Here is a 20,824-nt window from a genome sequence, read left to right on the forward strand (position 1 = left end):
GCTGTGTTGCCGCTGCACCACGGACATGGAACCTGTGACACAGAATTGGCCATTCTACCCCTCTAGGGAAGGGATTCCACCCTTCTGCTCTGAGACCCCCCCCCCAGTGCTGCCTCCAGCTCTGGGGCCACCAACATCAGAAGGACACGGAGCTGTTGGAGCGGGTCCAGAGGAGGCCCCGGAGATGCTGGGAGGGCTGGAGCCCCTCTGCTGGGAGGACAGGCTGAGAGAGTTGGGGGGGTTCAGCCTGGAGAAGAGGAGGCTCCGGGGAGACCTTGGAGCCCCTTCCAGTCCCTAAAGGGGCTCCAGGAAAGCTGGGGGGGGACTCTGGATGAGGGAGGGGAGCGATGGGATGAGGGGGAAGGGTTTGAGACTGAAAGAGGGGAGATGGAGCTGAGATGTGGGGAAGAACTTCTTTGCTGTGAGGGTGGTGAGAGCCTGGCCCAGGTTGCCCAGAGAAGCTGTGGCTGCCCCATCCCTGGAGGGGTTCAAGGGCAGGTTGGAGGGGGCTTGGAGCAACCTGGGCTGGTGGGAGGTGTCCCTGCCCAGGGCAGGGGGTGGCACTGGGGGGGCTTTAATGTCCCTTCAACCCAAACCATTCTCTGACTCCGTGATTCCCGTGGGCTGTGCCGTGCCCACGGCGAGGAGCTGAGGGGGTGGCCTGGCCACGCAAAGCCCCCGCGGTCCCTGCCCGCCGTCTGCGGGAAACCCGCGCCCCGGGACGCTTTTCATGGTTTTTCATGTTTTTCGCGGCTTCTCAGGAAGCCCCGGACCCTGCCCCGGCCGGGGCAGCGCGGAGCTGTGGCCGGCTGGGCAGAGCCCACTGCGGGCTGGCTGGGGCAGCGCCGAAAAGAGGGAAAATCGGGGAAAAAACCCGCCGGAGAATGGGGAAAAGCCAGAAGAAGGCGGGCGGGCGGCGGGCTGTGCTGCAGGGAGCCCCGGCCCGCGGCTGGGCGGGGCCCCGCCTTCCTCTGGGGAAAGAAAAAAGCATTTTGGGTTCTTTCATTTTAAAAACCGAAATGAACCCAAATGGAAATGTCCCTTCCCGCCGCCAGGGGGCGCCCGCTCCCCCCCCCCCGCAGTGGTGCGGCCCCGCGCCCCCTGGCGGAGCGCTCCGGTCGCTCCCCCCCCCGCGCAGGGGAATGGGCCGTCCCGGCGCCGCGCGTGGCCCGGAAGCGCTCGCCGTGCCCCGGAAGAGGCGGCGGGCGGCGGCGGGAGGGGGCCGGGCGCTGGCGGCGGCAGCCGGAGGCGGAGCCGGGGTGTCCTGACCGCTGGCGCTGGCGCGGCCGCCGCCGGGCAGCGAGGAGCGCGGGGCGGATCGCGGGCCCGCCGGCCTGGGCGCGGGCGGCAGGATGCTGCTGTTCGTGGAGGTGAGGGGCGGCGCGGGGCCGGGCCATGTGGCGGGAGGCCGCGCACGCCGCTCGGCGCCGGGGGGAGGGGAGGGGGCTGACACAGCAAATCCGGGCCCGCCGGGCGGGGGGGCGGGGAGGGGGGGGGCTCGGCGCTCTGGAAGGTTCCGCCGGGGCCGCGGCGTGGGGAGGGGGGAGGCCCCGCGGTGACCTTCCGGGGGGGGGGGGGGGGGGGGGGGCCGCCGCGCCGCGGCCTGCCCTGAAGGTGACGGGCGGCCCGGGCCGCCGCGCCAGCCCCGCTCGGCGGCGGGCGGGGCCCGGGGAGGCGGCGGGCACCGAGCGGGGCCGGCGGTGGCGGGCCCGGCCCGGAGCCCCGCGGTTGCAGGCGGCCGCTCCGCGGGGTTGCGCGCCGGCGCTTTAGGCCGGGCCCGGCGCGGCGGCCGCGTTAAGCACGTTAATTAGACAGCCGGGGTTGATTGGCGAGGGTGGGGGCGGGGCGGGGGGAGCCCGGCCGGCGGGGCGGCTCTGCGGGGCCGGGCCCGGGGGGCGGGGGGGCCGGCGGGGAGCGCGGTCGGCCCGTCCCTGGCGTGGAGGTCACCGGGGAGGGCGCGGGGGGGCGGACGGCCCGGTGTGCCCCTCCCGGCCCGGTGTGTCCCTCCCGGGCCGAGCCGCCGCCCGCAGGAGGGTACGTTTTGTGCAGAAAGCGTCCGGAGCCGGGAGGTGCTGGGTTCGTTGGGAGGCGGGTGAGGGCAGGCGGTCCCACCGGCTGGTGGGGGATCCAGTGCGGGGGGGGGGGGCGCGATCTGCACCAATCCCGACACACGTTCCGCAGTTAAGGACGTATAAATAAAGAGGTTTGGAAAAACTTTCTTAAACTAATTGCTTCGCTTCTGAGGTGAATGTTACTTGATTTGCACACGGAGGAAAAAAGAGATGTCGTGAACATACAATGACAGGGCTTAAGAATTAGATGTGACGGTGTTTGCCTTGCGGAGGGGCTGCCCGCGCCCTGGGGGGCCGCAGCCCGGGGCTGTGAGCAGCCTCCCCGCGGGGGGGGCAGCTGAGCCCAGCCTGCGGGGCAGAGGGGGCCCCGCCGAGTGCGGGGCAGGTTCTGGGACCGCAGCAGTGGCCCCGAGCGGTGGTTGTGGACGGGGCTGGGGCTGCTCCGCGGGAGCTGGAGCACGTCGGGACCCCGCGGGGTCGGGCAGCAGCGTCTGGGCCGTCAGTGAATCCTCTCACAGCCCAGGCTTGACTGAGTGCGGTAGCTTTGTTTGATCTCCTCGTTTCTCTTCCACCGATAGGGTTGCGAGGTAGTTTCTGTGATCTTCATACAGGAAACACCAATAATGTTTAATTTTGAGCTCCTGAGGACAATCTGGACTTTCTGAAGGTGCCTTTTCACTGCCAGGACAGGGAACTTGAGCCCTTGACCAGGTGTTCCGAGAGGCTGGGGTCGGATGCAGGAAGGCAGACGGCAGCGCTTATCTTGGATCTTTGGGGTTGCCTGAAAAATCAGATACAGAGCGGGACCGAGGTCAGAGTTGTGGAGCTCTCGGGAGGATTATCTGACTTGCTTTAGCTGTCAGCGTTATAGTTTAGACTTAACTGAAGTCTGCACGTGGTGGTTGGGAATTGATCCCTTCACAGAGAGCACGGTGGAATTCTGTTTTCCTTTAATATCTCTTAGCTCCAAAATCTTGCTGCAGCGAGGGAGCGGTATAAGACTCCTGCTATTTTTCACGCGTTAGTGTTTGGTGTAGGTCTTGTTTCTCACTCGTGGCCAGGACCAGCACGCTGTTACTAATCAATAATTAAGGTACATTGGGAATATTGTCAAACGCATTGTGAAAAATGGAATTGATAATGGCTTGCTGTGCCTGCTTTGGGTTTTGGTCAGTCGGATACCCATTCCTAATTCAATATGTTAGAAATTTATTGGGAAAATTGAGATCTGTGCACCTGAGGTGGGTGAAACGCTGCCCTAATTGTTGCCAGCGATGTTTCCTGGCTAGAAAACCAGGCCCGTGTGAAGCGCTGGGTGTTGCTGGCCCTCTTTTCCAGCAGGTGAGGCGTCCTGCTTCCCTCTCGGTGGCAAAGCCCCAGGTTGTCCCTGTTCGCGTGGGAGCCATGGACACCGCTGGCGCAGGGAGGGTGCTGCCACCTTCACACGTGGGACCGTGCGTCTGCCTCACCGGGGGGTGCAGGAGGTGCCCCTCCTTCTGGGGTGCTCGTAGTGGCTGGTGAATAAAACATGCTGCGTCTGGTGGAAGTGACTCCTGTGACCATTAAAGTTAATGTGTGTTTTGAGAGCGACACCCCACAGCCCGTCCCGGAGGAGTTCTGCAGCTTTTGGTTTGACACTGTCAAACGTCTCTCTTCTTTTGGTTTGCTTCACAGCCTTGGGGGAGCTTTGGGACGGTGACAGGCAACTACTGTGGCACGAGTCCCCCCAGCTGCGCGTCCCCCTGCCCGCCCTGGTCCCCGCCAGCGCAAGGTTTCTCTCTGCCACCCTCCTGTAGGTTTGCTGACCTGCGGGTTCTTCCCCTCCGATTACGTTTCCACTTCTGGAAAATGTTTAGATTCTCACCTCACAAGTTTTATTAAATTCTCTTCTAGATTTTTCAATTTAGTCAGTCTGCTCTGGGAAGTCTGTCACAAGCTCAGTGTTAAGATTTTGGTTGCAGGATAATTTAAAATAATATTAAAATAGAAGGCTTTTAAAAAAAACTCAGTACTTTAATTTTTGTTGGCTTAATTGAATCTTAAATGGAATTGACTGTTACAATGAGAAAAATATTCTCCGCCATCTGGTCAAAACGAGACAGACACTTTGATAGTCGATTTTGGGGAGAATCTTTGATCCACATTTGCCGAAAGCGATGGAGCCCGGAGGGGAGCTGTGCTGAGGAGGGCAGCGTTGTCAGCCCGTGGAGACCAGCGCGTGTGCCTAACCTTTGTAACTCTGTAAAGCTTTAACCTTGTCAGGAAAGTTCCCGATAGCAGCTGGGAGGATTGTTCTGCAGCCAATCAAATGGGCTGGGTATTTGTTAGCCTCAGTTAAATAAGCAAGAATTGATATTTTGGCCTTCTCTTCAGAAGAGCCGCTTGCCCGAGCGGAGCGGGGCTGCTCCGGGAGCTCAGCAGACTCCCTGTTCAAAAAGCTTATGTAAATTAGGGACTTTTTCTCCTCAGTCCGTGGTGTCTTGCTGTTAAGATGCATGAATGACATCAGGGCTGGGTCTTGCAGAATTGCATTACATGGCATGAAGTGTTTCTAGAACAAAGAGGAAGCGGCCCACGCTCGGTTTCAGGTGTGTGTTTCAGCCGATGTATTAATAGGTCCGTTCGTCACTTTGTCAGCCTGAATCTCTTTAGTTTCTTAGAGCTTTTCACTTGGATCTGTGATTTCTGAACTTCCGCATCGCCACGTGTCTGTCAGTATTTGCTGAAGTGAGTAACGTCGTCGGCCGTGCTCAGAGCTGCCTTGGGCTCCTGATCATCTCAGAAGTGCAGCAATCTCCCTAAAGTGTTTCAGTTTCACTTTATCATCCTTATTCCCTCGAATTACTTTCAGCTTGAGCTAGATGCTGACCTCAAAGACGTGAGGTGGTGAGGCAGTGTTTATTTTTATAAAACAATGAATCATCTCCTGGATGTGTCTTGTCTTTTTTGCTTTGATGAAAAGTAAATTCCAGGCAATGGCATCAGCTGGTTTTGGGCTCTGGAGCAGGTGCCCGTGCTGGCGGGTGACGCTGTGTGGGACGCTGCGTCGCAGCAGTGACCGGCCGTGGAGCAGAGGGGGGGTCTGAACTGCACCGAGAGTGTGTGGGGGCAACAGGTTACCCGGCTGTTCTTCCAGGGGTCTTTTGTCGGAGAACAATTACTCTGAAAACTGAGGAGGGAAACGTACGTGTGTCCTTTCACACTGAACTGTTTCTAGTTCTTCTTTCTGCTTCCAGTTACGTTCTTCTGCTACAATTAACGCAAGGGGGAAAACTCCGCTGCTGCGTGGATTCAATGAGTTGCACGTGGGAGATTTTCAATCCCCAAAAGGGCCTTGCAAAAATTGTCATCTTTGTTTGCCTTTATCTCATGATTGTCTTGAACCTCTCCCGTGTTTGGAACCTTTTTGTTACTGAATTTGGGCTTGTCCTTGTAGCAAATAGCTTTGGAACTAGGTGTGACCTTGGCAGAGGAATTATCTCTAAAGCTATTGCAACTGGTTCCTTATCCTTTTGCTTTATGTTTGGGGCCTGGTAGTAAGCCACTCCTTTCACAGTGCAGCGGACTGGCCTCTGAAATATCAGACTTCCTTATTTGTGAATTTGTGAGATATGAGTTAGGATTAATGGCTTTTGCCTTTTAAATTCAAGCAAATGGTGTGGGTGAAGTGGGCTGTGGTTCCATGTCTGAAGGAACCTGTTTGGAGGAATCTGGGTGAGTTGCTCGTAGGGCGTTAGGAATTCCTGGGAAGAGAAGTTTTGCAAAAGCGTAGTTTTCTTGTCTTTGTGGAAGGAGTTGGTTTTATCGTGGTAGAGCGAAAGTCATGGCAACGCGTATCCCCTGTGCTGTTGCTGGGTTATTGGACACCTTTCCCAAACGCCTTTAAGCTTCTGAGCAGCTCTCAGAAAGGGACCTTGGAGGGCACCATCCTTTGCTGTAGGAATAGCGTTTCTCTCTGTCAGGAATCCTGCAGTTTCTCCTGTCTCATTGTTTACCCTCTTACCCTAATTATGGTCCTTGTTGCCTCAGAGGGGGACGATCCTGTTCCCCCCTCCCAGAAGGCTGTGATGGGGCGTGTGTTTATTTCAGCACTTCAAAAACTTCAATCTCCTTGGTTACAGGTTGAAGGAAATCGTTAGCGTACACTGATGTGTATGAGATGTAGGTAAAGTCGCGGGGAAATCGGGTAGTTCTCAGGTAAGTCCGTGAGGCAGGATTCCTCATAGCGTAGGTGATGCTTGGTTAGTATAGATGTCACTAAGTCGTTAGTTTCTTCTCCTTGAAATATGTTTTTTTACCGTCCTTTCTAGGAAGGGGTCTGGAGGAGGGAAAATTTCCCTTTCTGGTGAAAGGGGACTGGAGCATTATGACAGTCAAGTCTTTAAAAGCTTATGAGTTACCAGAGTCCTTGACGGCTAGCCGCTTCCTCTGCTGCTGTTGTCGGATGTCAATAAAGAGAGGTTGAAGGCAACACTTCTAATGGAGGTAGAAATGAAATACTTGGAAAATACCAAGGATTTTCCTGTTTTGATTAATGAAAAATCATGTGGGTGCTTAATAGCTGGTTAGACACTTGCGATGTGGAGCTCTATACGCTAAATTCACCCGTATTATCTGCCTTGACTTCTAAAGCATCTCTGGATCATTTTTCCTAACAAAAGTGTTCTGGTCTCTTCAGCAGGTAACATCAAAAGGTGCTGGCTTGAACCCTAACGCAAAAGTGTGGCAGGAAGTTCCCCAAGGGAGTGGTGAGACCGTGCCACCAACAAATGGCACAGAGCACTCCTGGCAAGAAACGGCGGCTGCACAAGGGACTCACGCCGAGGGTGAGCTGTCGTGGGCCCGTGTTTAGGCACGAGCTGGGATGTCTAAGCACGAGCCGGGATGCGTCCCTGGCTGGGTAGCGCTGAGGGCTCTCCAGAGTAGAGCTCCACAGTGAGGAGCAAACCTCTTGCTCTTGTCCTTGAGGCCATTAGTGCTGATGTAGCAACAAGAGTGTAATGACAGTGAGAAAGCAGCAGAGATGACAGGTCTGAGCTTTGGTTTGGGGATTCCGCGTAGGACCGAGCACCTCAGCGGGAGACAGGATCCAAGGGGCCCGGTGATGACTGTAACGCGCTAAGAGGGAAACAAGATGCTAAACGTGTAGAAATGGTTTCACGACTTGGTCACCGTTGCTACGCTTTAGCAAACACTTGACCCTGTGAACAGGAAGATACGATCTGAGGGCCACCTACAATCCTGGTCAATGGCTGAGGTGCTGCCGAGGACTGTTAGACAGTAGCATTTGCACTGGAGTAGAGACTGCAAAGCGCCTGCGGTTTCCTCCTTTCAGCTTAGTCTGTGTTCCATTTCTCTCCCCCTTTTCCATCCTTCCCACATGCTCAGGCCTGTCGTCCAGAACTAAATATTCAGTTTAACTCTTCAGATTTGGCTTTGAATTGATACAAAGCCAGTTGTGTGGCTGAGGTTACTCAAAATACAGCAGAGGCCTGTTAAGCTGGAAGCAGGAGAACCCCTGGAAAAAGGTTTAGGGATAAAGACGGGAGGATTCAGTTTGTGTGGCCCCGTCAAAAGTTTCTGGTAAGTCAGCAGAAGTGGAGAGACAGCACTGAGTTTGTGCATTGGCTGAGAGAAACTCGTCTGTCTCCTCATAACAACATGGAGCGATGGTGGCAGTGTTACGCTGCTGGAACATTAAAGGCAATTTTCCCATATACATTGTTGCTGCTTTTAAGCAACTTCTGACATACGCAGTTGAACAGTACGTTCTCTCTTCTCAAAGTATGTTTTTTAGTGGATGCATCGTTAGTGTGGAAAAGATCCAGCAGAGCAGTTGGGGTTTTTTTTGGAACAATCTCCTTTGCCCGACTGTTGGATTAAACTAAAATTGTGCTTGTTTGTGTCTGAGCAGCTGTGGGCAAGGCTGGGATGAGGTGTCTGAAGGAGAGCTTGGCCGGTTTCAGTGTCATTCCACTGTCTTTTGTAACAATCATTAGATGCTCCCGAATCCTTTATACAAATAAGAATCATGTAATGCATTGAAGAAGTGATGTAAGCTATTTTAGTGCTTTGGTTTTAGGAACCTCTTTTAAATATTTTAAATTTCAGGTGGAAAGCCTGTTTTTCACATCCTCTGCTGCTTTTGGGGATCTTACAATTCCATGATCCCATTATTTACTTATTCCTGAGACCCCAGTGCAAACCAGAAGATCTTCCTGAAATTGGAGAGGTAGAAAGTGCTGTCCAATGCAAAGTAGACACTGAAAGGCTAAGGAACATAGACTAAGCCTCGACACTGTCAGTTACAGCGTTCTTCAGTATTTGTTTTAATGTTGAGAGCCAAAATTTTTCAAATGGAAAATATTCTGAAGCTTCTGGTAGGTTTTGCGTTGATGATGATGTTCTTTTGCCAGGTAACCTAGAGATTTCAGAGGATAACTGCAAGCAGTATGAAGTGATGTATTCCCCATCGTGTGAAGCCACAAGAAATGGCACAGGAGTTGATGAAGCATCTGCAAACGGGATTGTCCTGGCGACTGAAGATCTTGGATACCAACTCTATGAAGTGTCGGGTGAGTATTCCAGTTCGAATGCCGCTGTGGTATCTGTAATCCGCTGAAGTCTGCTGCAGTGACGATGTGACTGTAAATCCTGAGTAGGAACTCTGAAATGTTCCATTCAATGTGTATTTAAGGAGATCCAAGCCAGCCCTAGCGCTTGGCCGAGGAGGTGAAAGCCGTGGGATCCGAGTCCTGTTGGGAACGTGTAGTGGGGTGGTCTGGAAGCACGTCCTTAACCTCTTCCTCTTGGTCTTACCCAGAAGGATTCATTCTTTCATTGTACAACAAAATGTCTTGCATTGTGTTCTTCCCATGAAACTGAGATCTGATGGTGAATGTGGTAACTTCTAGGTGAAGGCAGCTCCACTGTGTCCACAGAAGATATCAGAGAATGTTTGAAAAAACAACTTGAATTCTGCTTCTCGCGGTACAGTACAGTTCATTCAACTTTGTATAAACCCTTTATTGAAATTGTTGACAAATGTTTCCCTTTTTTGGCTCAGTATGTGCTATCATCTTCATAAAAATGTTAAGTGGGAGTGAGAGAGCTTGGTTGCGATATGAAACAGGATTTGCTAAAATGCGGTAGAAACCCCGTGGTACCTTTGAGCTGTTTCAGTCCTGTCCGTGCATCCAGTTCACAGCTGTAAGACACTGAGATATAAGTTATTGGATATATTATGCTGTGTGTTACCAGAAGAGGTCTCTTTGATGAGGTCCTTTTTGCAGACTAACGGGCAGAGCACTGTAAACTTCATTATTTTTTTTATTTCTATTATCTTATTCTGCTTTGGTTTGATCTGCTCGGATTTTTTTCTAGCAGAGAAAAATGCGAGTTTGTTTTGGTTAGAGTTAGCTGTGAACAGTGTTGGGAAATAGTTAAGCCTACAGTTAACCTGATGTTTTGAGGCTTCTGTAAATAAAGTTCAAGATTATTCTAAAATAATGAACTTATATCTTTTCAGTGAGAATCTCTCAAAGGATCTCTACTTGATGTCTCAAATGGATAGCGATCAGTTTGTTCCAATATGGACGATTGCCAACATGGAAGGTATTAAGAAGCTGACGACAGATATGGACCTTATTCTTGAAGTTTTGAGATGTAAGTCTGGGTGTTTGCTGTCTGTGTTTGCAGAACAGAGAATTCCTTGCTTTCGGGAAATGTATCAGTCTCTCAGCTGGTCATGGCATATTGTTCTGGGAAGTGGTGACGGGAGCCTCATTCTGCAGAGATGTTTGAGGAAGTGGCCGTTCCAGACTCCTCAGTTCCAGTTATACTTTACAACAAACTGCCTAAATCTGCCCCAGTAAGAGGCCACTCTAAGATACTGTTAGCAGTGAAAGTCTTATTCTGGGAGTAAACCTTGTCTTCTGATTCAGTGCAAAATTTTACTAGAAATTATAAAACTGGGAAAAAACTTCTGAGAAGTCAGCTGGAATTCTTCTGACGCGCTGTCCCGTGCTGATTCTGCACGTGGCTCCGTGGGGAAACAGTTGTACATGAACTTTTCCAGTCTGTTCTGACTAGATTTCCCTAGCCTTACTTGAACTTTTCATCTTAGAGCTCTGTCTAGGAATATTTTTACATCCTCTTGCTTGAATTTGAGCTGGCAGCGAATGGAATTTGGGACTGTTTCAGATACCTGAGCTGCAGGTGGAGGCAGCGTCAGACAAACGCCTAAAATGTACTGAAGATCTAACGCAGTATCGGATAAAACAGTCCTTTTCCCTCAATTCAAGAAATCTGGTTTCTCAAGCAGTTCATTGGGATTCTTTGTGACAGGTTGGACTGTGGAGTCTGGGACTGCTGCGGTGTTTTGCAGTGCACAATGTCCAATATTAAGCCAACTTTTATATTTAAATTTTAGCTTCTCCTATGGTACAAGTGGATGAGAGAGGGGAGAAAGTAAGGCCAAACCACAAACGATGTATTATCATTCTCCGTGAGATCCCTGAAACCACACCTATAGAGGTAAATAAATAGAAAAGAAAGAAAGAAAAGGCTGTTGATGTTTTTGGAAGGTGTCTTCAACAGTGATTCAAACAGCAACAGGAAGTGTTGCTTTAAAAGTCACCTGGTATTTAATTTGATTAAACACAGGCATTTTTCTTGTAAACCACCAAAGTAATTTTTTCTGCTTGGATGTATTGTCAAAAAAGCCAAAGCAATAACTTGTTGCCATGGGTATCCTTTCCCATTATTTACTAATACATTAAAATGCTCTTAAGTAAGCCTTCCCCCCCCCCCCCCCCCCCCCCAAATTGAGCTAGCTGGGCTTTTCTGGAAGGAAGTTTAAACTGGTCTCTTTTCAGACCCAAAAATAAAATCAATCCAGGGCATAGCTTGGAATTCAGGCTGAATTTTTGTCACAGCAGTAACTTTACTTGAAGTCAGACAGTTGTTTTGGCAGCGAGAAATGTTGCTAAACATTTCTCATTCATTGTGACCCAGCATGAGCTGAGCTCATTATGTTCAGAGAAGGGAGGATAATAAAATTCCTACTGATATTTGGCTAACAGAATGATTTAGTTGTTTGTTTTTTAAAGTTGTAACACAGGCTGTTTGTCTACTAGCATTTTTAATTAGTTCTTCTAATGCAAACGCTGAGCAGCTGCTTTGCCTTCTCTTTAAAATCTGATTATTGCAAAGCTGTCAGGTTGCCTTGATTTAGAATTATTTCTGAGAGTCGTTCTTGTCTGGCTGACTCTCTGATCTAAAGCCCCGTGTTTGGGGAGCTCAGGCTGGGCTGGTGTTCTGGGTTCAGAACCAGGGAGAGGAAGATCTGGTGTCTGGCAGAGCTGTCGAGGGGATTGAAAAACATCCCTGATCAAGGGCAGGTTGTGGCTGAGGAGCTGGAGTGTAAACTTTTGTTGATTTAATGTTTAATTTACAGCTTTGAGCTGGGTCCCCTTAACTGCCTGACTTCTCCTCTCCCCTAGGAGGTTAAGGCTCTCTTTAAGAATGAGAACTGTCCCAAAGTGATAAGCTGTGAGTTCGCTCACAACAACAACTGGTACGTTACATTCCAGTCGGATACGGATGCGCAACAGGTAAGGCTGCCTTCAGCTGCTCGTGACATCTTAGTTTTGTTAATACTTCCCCTGTGTGAGGATTTCATGCAGGCTTCCTGCGGCTAAAAGAAATGCTTTTATTTTTTTAAGAGGTGATTGGCAAATTCTAGTTAATAGAAAAAAGGTTCAGGTGTTGTGGAGTTATAATTCCCTTGTCTGCCTCTTGCCTCAGACCACTCTTTCATCTCGTATCCTGAATTTGAAGCGTTAATGAATTTAGCTGCGCTAACAGTGAAGCACATTGCTGCAATTCATGTTAAATCATGTAACGTCCTTTGAGAAGCACAATTTTATCAAGATACTTTCATGTTAATCTATTTTGTATCCGCAGGCATTTAAATACTTAAGGGAAGAAGTGAAAACCTTTCAGGGCAAGCCAGTAATGGTAAGGCTGCTTTATATGAGGTTTCTGTTGGAATTGAACTATTTATTGGTTCTGTTTGAATGCATTTATGGTGGGAACTGAGGAATTAGCAGTGGGGTGGTTTGTAACGCTTGCTCTGGAGGCTGCTCGCTTGAATGAGGTCATGGGTAGCTTTGAAAAACGGCAGTTCAGTGGCTGCAGGTGCTGCTTCCCATGAGGTGTGAAACACATTCCTATTTCATCTTCCCTTCTCCGCTCTCCCCAAATCTGGGTCTGCAGAGCTCAGGAGAGGGGCTCTCACCACCGGGAGCCTCTGGCTTGAGCGAGCTGCTCTACAGATGAGAGAGGAGCTGTCGGAGCTGGAGTCTGGACAGGTGCTGGTGTAGAAAGCAGTGTCTGTCTTGAACTTGACAGGTTCTCAGCTGAAGCAGCACGTGGGCCCTTCCCTGTGCGCTGTAAGAATGTAATCTGTAGTGATTTTTATCAGTTTTTATTTGTAAGCAGTAACCGGCCTACTTCCTCTTCACGTCCCTTCTCTTATCATTTCAGTAGGCAAGAAAGATTTCACATTCTGCTTCTCCTTATCTCCCAACTAATGTCTGCGATGTGATTTCATATCTTGCAGGCAAGGATAAAAGCCATCAACACATTTTTTGCTAAGAATGGTTACCGGGTAGTGGATTCCAGTGTCTACACTCAGCCAGTTCAAACCCAAGCACAGTTTGCCTCCCCACTGTTTATGCAGCCTGTATATAGTCCTCAGCAGTACTCTATTTACAGCATCGTGCCTCAGACGTGGTCTCCAAATCCTGCACCTTACTTTGAAACACCGCTGGTAAGTGACAGCTGATGAAAATGAGGGGGGTTAGCCCAAAACAGCAGAAATAATTATTACTGTTAACCAATAATGATTGGTTAATAAATCAAAGGGTTAGTGGGCTTTTCAGCTGTAGAATGCACAGGTTTTCTAGTCAGATCCCTTCGTTTGATGATACTTGATGTTATGTCATGGACCTGATAAAGCAAGGTAGTCAGAAATGCTGTGTATCTCGCCACTGGCTGCCATTTATTTTGAGGAATTTTGGTGTGAAATGCCGTTATCCAGTAGGTAGTGTAACTGGAAGAGCTTTGCCTTCTGGGAGCAGGAGGGCTCTGATGCTGAAGCGGACACGCAGACCGTTACCCTGGTGGGGTTTTCTCTTTAGAAGTGCAATTACAAGGTAGTAGATACAGAGCCAGTGTAAAAGTACAGACAGACAGGGTGAGTAACCGCCAAAGCTGATTTCATAAATCTGCAAACGTTTTTCTTTATCGTTCAGCCATTGAGACTCTTCTGTCTGTTGCAGGCCCCCTTTCCTAACGGTGGATTTGTGAATGGCTTTAATACACCAGGATCATATAAAACAAATGCTGCTTCTTTGAGTATAGGTCGCCCATTCCATAGGAATCGGTAAGAGGCTCTGTCATTGTTTGCTCGCTGGGAACTCACAGGCCTGAGATCCTGACCTTGTGCTTGTAAAATGTGGTGCCTTCTGATGGGACTAAGTTACTTACTTTGTTTATTAAATGTGTATGATGTTTTTCAACTTGGTTTATAAAATAAAATTAAAATCGAGGTAGCAGTTTAAGATCCTGAAGTAATGGATGTGTGTGCTGGAGAGAGCAAAGGTAACTCCTTTAAAAGCCTCAGAGGAATTTCTGCAGACAAATAAATAACTTCCTCTTAAGGTAATGCTCCTAATTATGTTTGTTATACGCAGATTATAAACTCCTGCAACACAAATGGGAGCTTTTGCTGTTGTGTGATTAGTCTTGCAGAGAGCTGTTCAGTTTATGCAGCCCTGGCTGCTGTTTGCTAAAACTGCTTGATGTCTGTTACTGTAATTTATTTGCTTTATACCCATCTTTCCTAATAACTGTAAGGACTCAGAAATAAACACTGGGGAGGAGGAAACAGCTTTGTATTTGCTGGAACAGCACTCTGTAAATACACTGGAGTAGTAATGTGTTTATGGGGGTGGAAATTGTTTTATTTGCGAGCTCCTTCACTGCGTTCAGCATGCGGGCTGGTAGCATGGGAATTGCTTTTTATACTCTTTGAGAAACGGGTTGGCAGCTGCCAGTACAGAGAGTGGTTTGGAGATGCAGTTAAGGTTTGTGGCTCTTGGCAGAAGGTGAACTTGAGAATTTGGTCTGCGGTGACTCAGCAGAGTCTTACCTGGGCTGTGGAGTTGGGGGTAGGACTCTGCTTCGGAGACGGTGCAGCCGATGCAGTTATAGCTGCTCAGCTCCCAGCTAAGACCTTTCTATAAAGGTTGGTGGTTTTTGCCTCAAACTGTGCCCAAACCTAAAGGCTGTAAAACTCTCACATATATGGATCCTTTCAAGAAGTAAGAATCGGTATAGGAATTGTATGTACTCAAATACTAACATCTTGAAATGCCCACATGTTCACTGCCACCTTGTAGATCACATCTGTATAATCCTTAAGCTTTTAAAGCTCTTCTGGTTGTATGTGAAGCCTCATTTGTAAAACTTCAGTCGTTGTGAAGTTACAGCTTTAGGGTCAAGTGTGCACAGGTTCTGCTGCGCTCTCGTGGTTGTCTTACCTTTCCTGCCAATCGTGCTTACCCTTTGTGCTAGAGCAAAGCTCTGTTTTTGTAGTAATAAATCTTTATATTCTGGGAACAGACATTAGTTATGCTTCAGCAGGATTCCTCTGCAAGCAGGAGGCTGCTGAGGCAGCGGCGAGGCACGGCCTCGGAGGTTCGGCCCAGTGATGATCAAGTATCGCGCTAAGAGAGAACAGGTCCAACAGTCGATCGTCTGGGCAGCCTGCACTTCACGCTTTTCCTTCTCTTCACTCTCTCACATCGTCTCTCCTTCTCTCTGCTTTTCTTTCTTCCTTATCTTTCCTTGTCTTTTCTGCTTTGCTCTTCTGCCCAGACAAGATTGTGGCCTTCTCGATGACGGGTAAGATTATGAGATCTGAGGGCTGAATAATGACTTGAGAATCTTCCATTTTAAGAAGGAATTGAACAAAATGGAGGACTTTATTTAACTTACCTCCTCCTCCCTGTGGTCTTTGCTGATGGGAAGACTTAATGGTTTTGGGTCCTTTGAACTGATTCCTAATGCTTCTTGAAGCTGTGCAGTATGAATTAATCTTTGTTCAGCATATCTTCTCTCAAACTGCAGAAGGGTTTGTTTGGAGAGGTTCATCCAGCTGCTGCTCTTGGGTTTCTGTCCTGGCTGATTAAACCTGATTTGTTTTGTCAAACAGGCAGTTAATAGTTAAGTATTGGATTTTTCTCTGGAGCTAAACATTTGCTTAAGCCCCTGCTATTTATTTTGCCCTGATTTGTTGCAACATCCTTGGTGGGAACGAAGATTGAGTCTTTGTAACAGAGAATCCTCAGTGCTAATATTGGTTATATTGATATTTTTCTATCCAGCCATCTAAAAGGTAACTTAATATGTCTTTGGTAAAGCAGATTAACTTGACCACTCAAAATTGGGCTATTAAAAGGTGATTTTTGTTCTGCTTTCTGGTTACATATGAAATGCTTCAAAACTTTCAGCTGGTAATTGCCAGGCTATGGAGAAGTCCGTCAGATTGTGGTGGAGTTGATTTTTAAAATACCACAGGACAATGGCGGAGCAGAGGGAGGAGGAATCTGCTGCTGCGACAGCCACATCGCTTACCGCTGCTCTGATTTAGTCCTAACAAATGATAATTTGTCATTCTTTGAATTCTCCTAATTTGCTTTCTTCTCCCAACTTAAGTTCTCTGGCCAACTGGGAGGGAACAAGTTTATTGGTGGAAGCTGGAAGGAAACTACCTCTGTGTTAGGCAGCCTAGGGTCTGTGGCATCCACAACACGCCTTTCCATATTCACTTGGAGCAACCAAAAGCTGCATGATTTATGGGCTGTTGAAAGGACGGACCCTTTTTCGGGCTGCTCCTTGATTACTCTGTAAGAGATCATGTTGTCAAATCACCTTCTCCTCTCAGACAGCAATCGTACTTTGGCTGGCAGTGGGAGAATTTCTCCGGATTGCATGGAATGTTAACGTGACATTGTTTAAAAACAATAAGCATGCAAAATCCTCCTCCTGTCCTAAAATTGTGAGATGTGCAGGGTTGACCAGAGGAGAAAGATAAAGTTCAAGGTCCTTGTCTCACTTGCCGAAACTGGTCAGCGCAGCATGGCAAAGACAGTGAGGTGCAGAAGTGAAAAACAGTCTAAGGCAGCTGAACGCAGCTCCAGAAAACTTCCATGTGATGGCGGGTCAGGGTTTTGGGGGGTAATTCTGCATTTAGGAGCCTGAGCCTTAACTTGCAGAAACACTGAGTGTGTGCGGCTGCGTCTGTGCTCAAAGGAAATACAGCTCTAATGCTGAATAATCAATAACTGGGTGAATTGTCTGGGGTACTGTAAACTGCAGAGTCAGTGCTGGGGGTGCTTGATAACAGGAAGAGGGAGATCCTGGTGTTTCAGGCCACTGAGGGAGGGGGGGCTCTGGCTGCCCTGGCCTCCTCTGCCCTCTTCCCTTCAGCCCATTCGGTTGCCCTCTGCTCCTGGCTTCTTGTTTCAGTTCAGGTTTTTTGCTTGTGACCAGATCAGTGTGTTCCTCAGGCTTGGCTTAGTTCTCCAGATCCGTTCCCAACACCGCATGCTGTGCTGCAGGCCCAGACGAACGAATAATCCCTCTCTGGGGTCTTCTGGCTCTTTTACCACCCCTAGGTTTTGGGGTTTTTTTGTTGGTTGGGTTGGGTGGTTTTGTTCCTGCTTTGGTATCTGTTGGGCAGTGATCTCAATGTTTTCTACAAATGGGAACACTTGACAGGAGGGGAGGTTGCAAGAAAACTGTAACAAAAGGAAGAACAATTTCTTTCTTGACAAAGTATGTAGGAAACAACTTCTCTGATGGAGTCCCAGTAGTTACTGACCTCCTCCTTTCTGTGAATTAACTGTAGCTGGTGGTAGTTTTGCATCTTGTCCTTTACACTCTGGTTACGCAGCGGCTGCTCTGTCCCCTGCAGCGTGAAGCCACATTTCCGACCCTCTGCCAGCGCCGAACACAGCGGGGAGGGTCCGGCTGCCGCCAGCCCCCTGCCGATGGGGGACGGCGCCCTGAGCAGAACCAACTCGAGGAACTTTGTTATGGAGCGACAGAGCAGTACGTTACCTGGGCACCAAGAGCAGGGCTACTCCCAGAAGGATTCTCCTGCTGCACAGATGGAGCAGAATGGCGATTACGGCATTGGCAGGGGCAGGTAAAGGCCTGTGTGCACCTGTGGGCTGTGACGCGACAACGCAGTCGGGTCCTGGTGTTGGAGGTTCAAATGGCTCGTGGGAGCCAAGGATCATCGATCATTGGCACAAGATGTATTTCTGCAAAGACTGATCAGGAGAAAACTGACATTTAAATAAAGCAGGGGTGATAAATACTGAACTGGGTGCATGAATGCTTCCTGCTTGACTGTACAGCTATTGGTTATTCTCTCAAATACGTTGCAGTAAGATAGTGAGGTGCCTTCATTTTGAAATAACTGCCTGATTTGTCCCCAGAATTAAAACAGTTGCTGAAGTAAAGTGGGTATTTGTATTACTGTAAGTAATAAGCAAATACTCAGTTAGGGAATTCGATGCTCCTAAACATTGTAAAATCAACTGGTTTTATCTTTTTTCTATTAATTCAGCATTTAGACACATAAACATAAGTGACCAAGACAGATATGTGAGCAATGAGATGAATAAGTTTCTTACTATAAAATTCTAGGATACTATTCTATAATATTATAGTCTAATTGTCACTGTGCTTATTCAGATACAATGCTCTAGGGTACCTCCTCCACGGGGAGAGAAAAGAGAAATTGTTTCCCGTGTTGGCTGTGTTCCAAGAGTGTAAGAGCTTTGACCCCTCCTGAAGATGGAGAACATCCCAGAACTGTAGCTTGAGACACATCAGTAGGCTGCTGTAAATCCCCTGCCACAGGCTCCCCTTTGTGCAGAGGAGTGTGCACTTCAGCCAGATGAATGCACTCACTGACTTTTTTTTTTGCCTTTATAGGAGGAACGTTTTCAGAGGTCGGAGGAGACGAGAAGATGACCGCGTTTCAGTGAGTTCCACTTCCCTTATTGCAGGCAGTTGCACAAAGTGCAGTGTGTTGGCTTTGCGTTTATTGAAGGAATGGCAATAACGTCCCTAAATGCTCTGATCAGAGCGTGGGGATTCAGTGATTCTAGGGAGTTCCCTGACACTTGCTCAGTGCTTTTAATGGTAGGTGTTACGGTTCTATTAACAGGTGTTTTCCTTCCCTAGAGACCTCAGCCTTCAGCAGAAACAAAGACTCAGACACCAAAGTTTGACTTGCTAGCTTCAAATTTCCCACCTTTGCCTGGCAGCATAGCAAAAATACCGGGAGAGCCCGTGCTGGAGAGCAGGATGGCTGACGTCGTTAAAGGAGTCTGCAAAGAAAAGGTGGGCACTCTCATCTCCAGCACGCACCCGGCAGCACGCACATGCTGCCTCTCCCGTAGCCCTGCCTAAAGACCCGGTTTATGTTAGAACTGCACATGAGAATGCTTTATGCCCAAACATCATACTCTGTTTGTTAATATAATAGTTTATTTTCTGCCTTTCTGTTCTTGGATTTTCTTGGCTTTTTGCAGGTATTTAGCTGAAGCTTCTGTAATTATACTATTGTAAGCTTGTACTGTTTTGGAATAAAGCAGGCAAATGAGGAGTGTTGGCTGTTGAAGTAGTTTGTGTGTGGTGTAGGCAAGGGCTGCTTCCAGATGAGTCTGTTAATTGAGCTGGTGGGGCTTGGCATTGATAATCTGGGTGATACAGTGGTTTATCCACTGTTTGTTTTGCCCGTATAAAGAGTGATTGCTAGAGACAATGCTCCAAAAGAAGTAAATTCCTATAATCAGGACTTGAGCAGCCTTTGGAAATATCCCACTTTTTGGATGTCTGGAACTGGCATATTGAGGAGCAATTTAAGCACATTTGCAATCTTTCCAGATTTTGCAACTTCTGCTTTCTGTACAGGAGAGCAAAGATTTGCTGCCCACCTGCCCAGCTCCTGCTCAGGAAGAACCGATGCACAGCACTGTCCAACAGCCCGTGACAAGTGTGAGTTCAACGACTGAAGCTGTGGCATTAAGGTACGTGGATTACTTGAATCAAGAATATTAAAATTTGTACATTCAGGCAAAGACTGCAACTGGTGTCCGGCAAGGTGGCCGTAATGTTTGTTGTTTCTTCTCTGTGGTGGCAGCTTCCCTAGAGGCCACTAGATGGATATTACAAATTGTGGTGGTAATGGCTGTAGCGTACGGTTCTGCAAAAAATGTAGTCGTGACTTCAAGGAAAGAAAATACTTTCCAAAACTTTAATTTTTGAGTGAGTAGGTTTTAATGTTAAATTGTTGTTGATTTAACAGCACGGTTCAGCCAGACAGCAAAGCAGAAGAAGTGTCTGCTCAGAAAGATGTGACAAGCCACGCTTCCCCCCCGGTGTCTGTGTCTCCTGTCAGTGCTGCAAAGCCACCGAGGACAAACACCACTTCGCCTTCCACCGGTGCGAGCGCAGCTCCCGCCTCTGCGCTGCAGGTGAGGCCCTGCCGGGAGTGTGTGGGGAGCGCGGGGGGCTTTCCCTGGGGCGTGCTGCTGGAGCACAGAGACCATCTCTCGTGCCGTTTGCCACAGCTGTTGTGCAATCGCTCACTGCGCGTGCTGTGCCAGGGACGGTCTGGGAGAGCACAGCCTGGTGGTCCCGGTACCTAAACCCTGCTCTTCTCCCTTGGTCCCCAAGGAGCCGCGCAAGCTAAGTTACGCTGAAGTTTGCCAGAAGCCCCCGAAGGAGCCTCCTCCAGTTCCTGTTCAGCCTCTTAGGGAACATCGCACCAACGTTCCCCCTGCCAAAAATGAAGAAAACGGCACACCTGAGAAGGCTCCGGAGAAGGCTCATGACAAGGTTGAAGGTCGAATGAAGGATTATTCTGGGTTCCGAGGCAACGGGCCTCCCAGGGGAGCTGCTGGGAAAATCAGGGAACAGAGGCGCCAGTTTGGACGCAGATCATCGCCTCAGGGAGCACCGCGACGTATCGGCAAGGAGCAGTACGTGCCACCCCGGTCACCAAAGTAACTCTTGTCCAGCCAATTATTCTCTATTTAATTTGAGCTGTGGACTAATAAGCAGCAAAGGAGACTGTGAGAAAGGAGTATTCATGAAGGGGAATACTGAACTGGAGCGTGGCTTGTGTGGAGAAGTTATGGAGGGTCCCAAAATTCATCTCTAAAAGTGATTTCACAAATGCTGGAGGATTCCAATCAATATAAATATAGAGATTATAATTTTTGTATTTTTGTTTTTAATTTGCAGAGGGTTTCCTGCTTGAAATCAGTTTTGGGGTTGTGAAACTAGCATTTTGACAAAGCGAAAGAATATGAATTGACAAATTAACCTGTCCCTCAGTGTAGGAGGAAAAGGATAAGAGAATATTATTTTTGAAAAATGAGCATTTCTGTAAAATTAGAACTTTTTTTAACCTATTTAACATTTGGCTTGTCGGATGATGTGTCTGCCATTGATGGCCTTGCATCGCAGAGCACGTCTGCGGCTGAGGTGCTTGGTCGGCGCGTGAGTGGAGCGAGTGCAGCCAGATACTGTTGTCATGACTTAGTCACTGATGAGGAAAACTGAATGTACTGCTGTAGTAAACTTTGTGTTTCCAGCTT

At 48.7% G+C, this 20,824-nt stretch overlaps 1 protein-coding gene across 3 annotated transcripts; it reads left to right on the forward strand.

Annotated features, from left to right (window-relative positions):
• The first annotated feature begins 1,244 nt into the window (after positions 1 to 1,244).
• LARP4 (La ribonucleoprotein 4) lies at positions 1,245 to 20,446 on the forward strand. Of its 3 annotated transcripts, none has more exons than XM_074164903.1 (16): positions 1,245 to 1,370; positions 6,751 to 6,898; positions 8,489 to 8,647; positions 8,987 to 9,062; positions 9,601 to 9,737; positions 10,504 to 10,607; positions 11,576 to 11,686; positions 12,039 to 12,092; positions 12,697 to 12,906; positions 13,418 to 13,521; positions 17,119 to 17,352; positions 18,150 to 18,198; positions 18,402 to 18,560; positions 19,134 to 19,249; positions 19,528 to 19,696; positions 19,899 to 20,446. In XM_074164903.1, exons 1-16 carry the CDS (start codon positions 1,353 to 1,355, stop codon positions 20,229 to 20,231), a joined length of 2,181 nt encoding a protein of 726 aa, XP_074021004.1. In that variant the 5' UTR covers positions 1,245 to 1,352; the 3' UTR covers positions 20,232 to 20,446. The 3 variants fall into 3 exon arrangements, with proteins under 3 accessions (XP_074021004.1, XP_074021005.1, XP_074021006.1); XM_074164904.1 differs by having other exon boundaries at positions 1,353 to 1,370; positions 6,754 to 6,898; XM_074164905.1 differs by lacking the exon at positions 1,245 to 1,370 and adding an exon at positions 6,513 to 6,557.
• Positions 20,447 to 20,824: the final 378 nt, after the last annotated feature.

Source organism: Numenius arquata, chromosome 29 (genome assembly GCF_964106895.1).
Source record: "Numenius arquata chromosome 29, bNumArq3.hap1.1, whole genome shotgun sequence".
NCBI lineage: Eukaryota > Metazoa > Chordata > Aves > Charadriiformes > Scolopacidae > Numenius > Numenius arquata.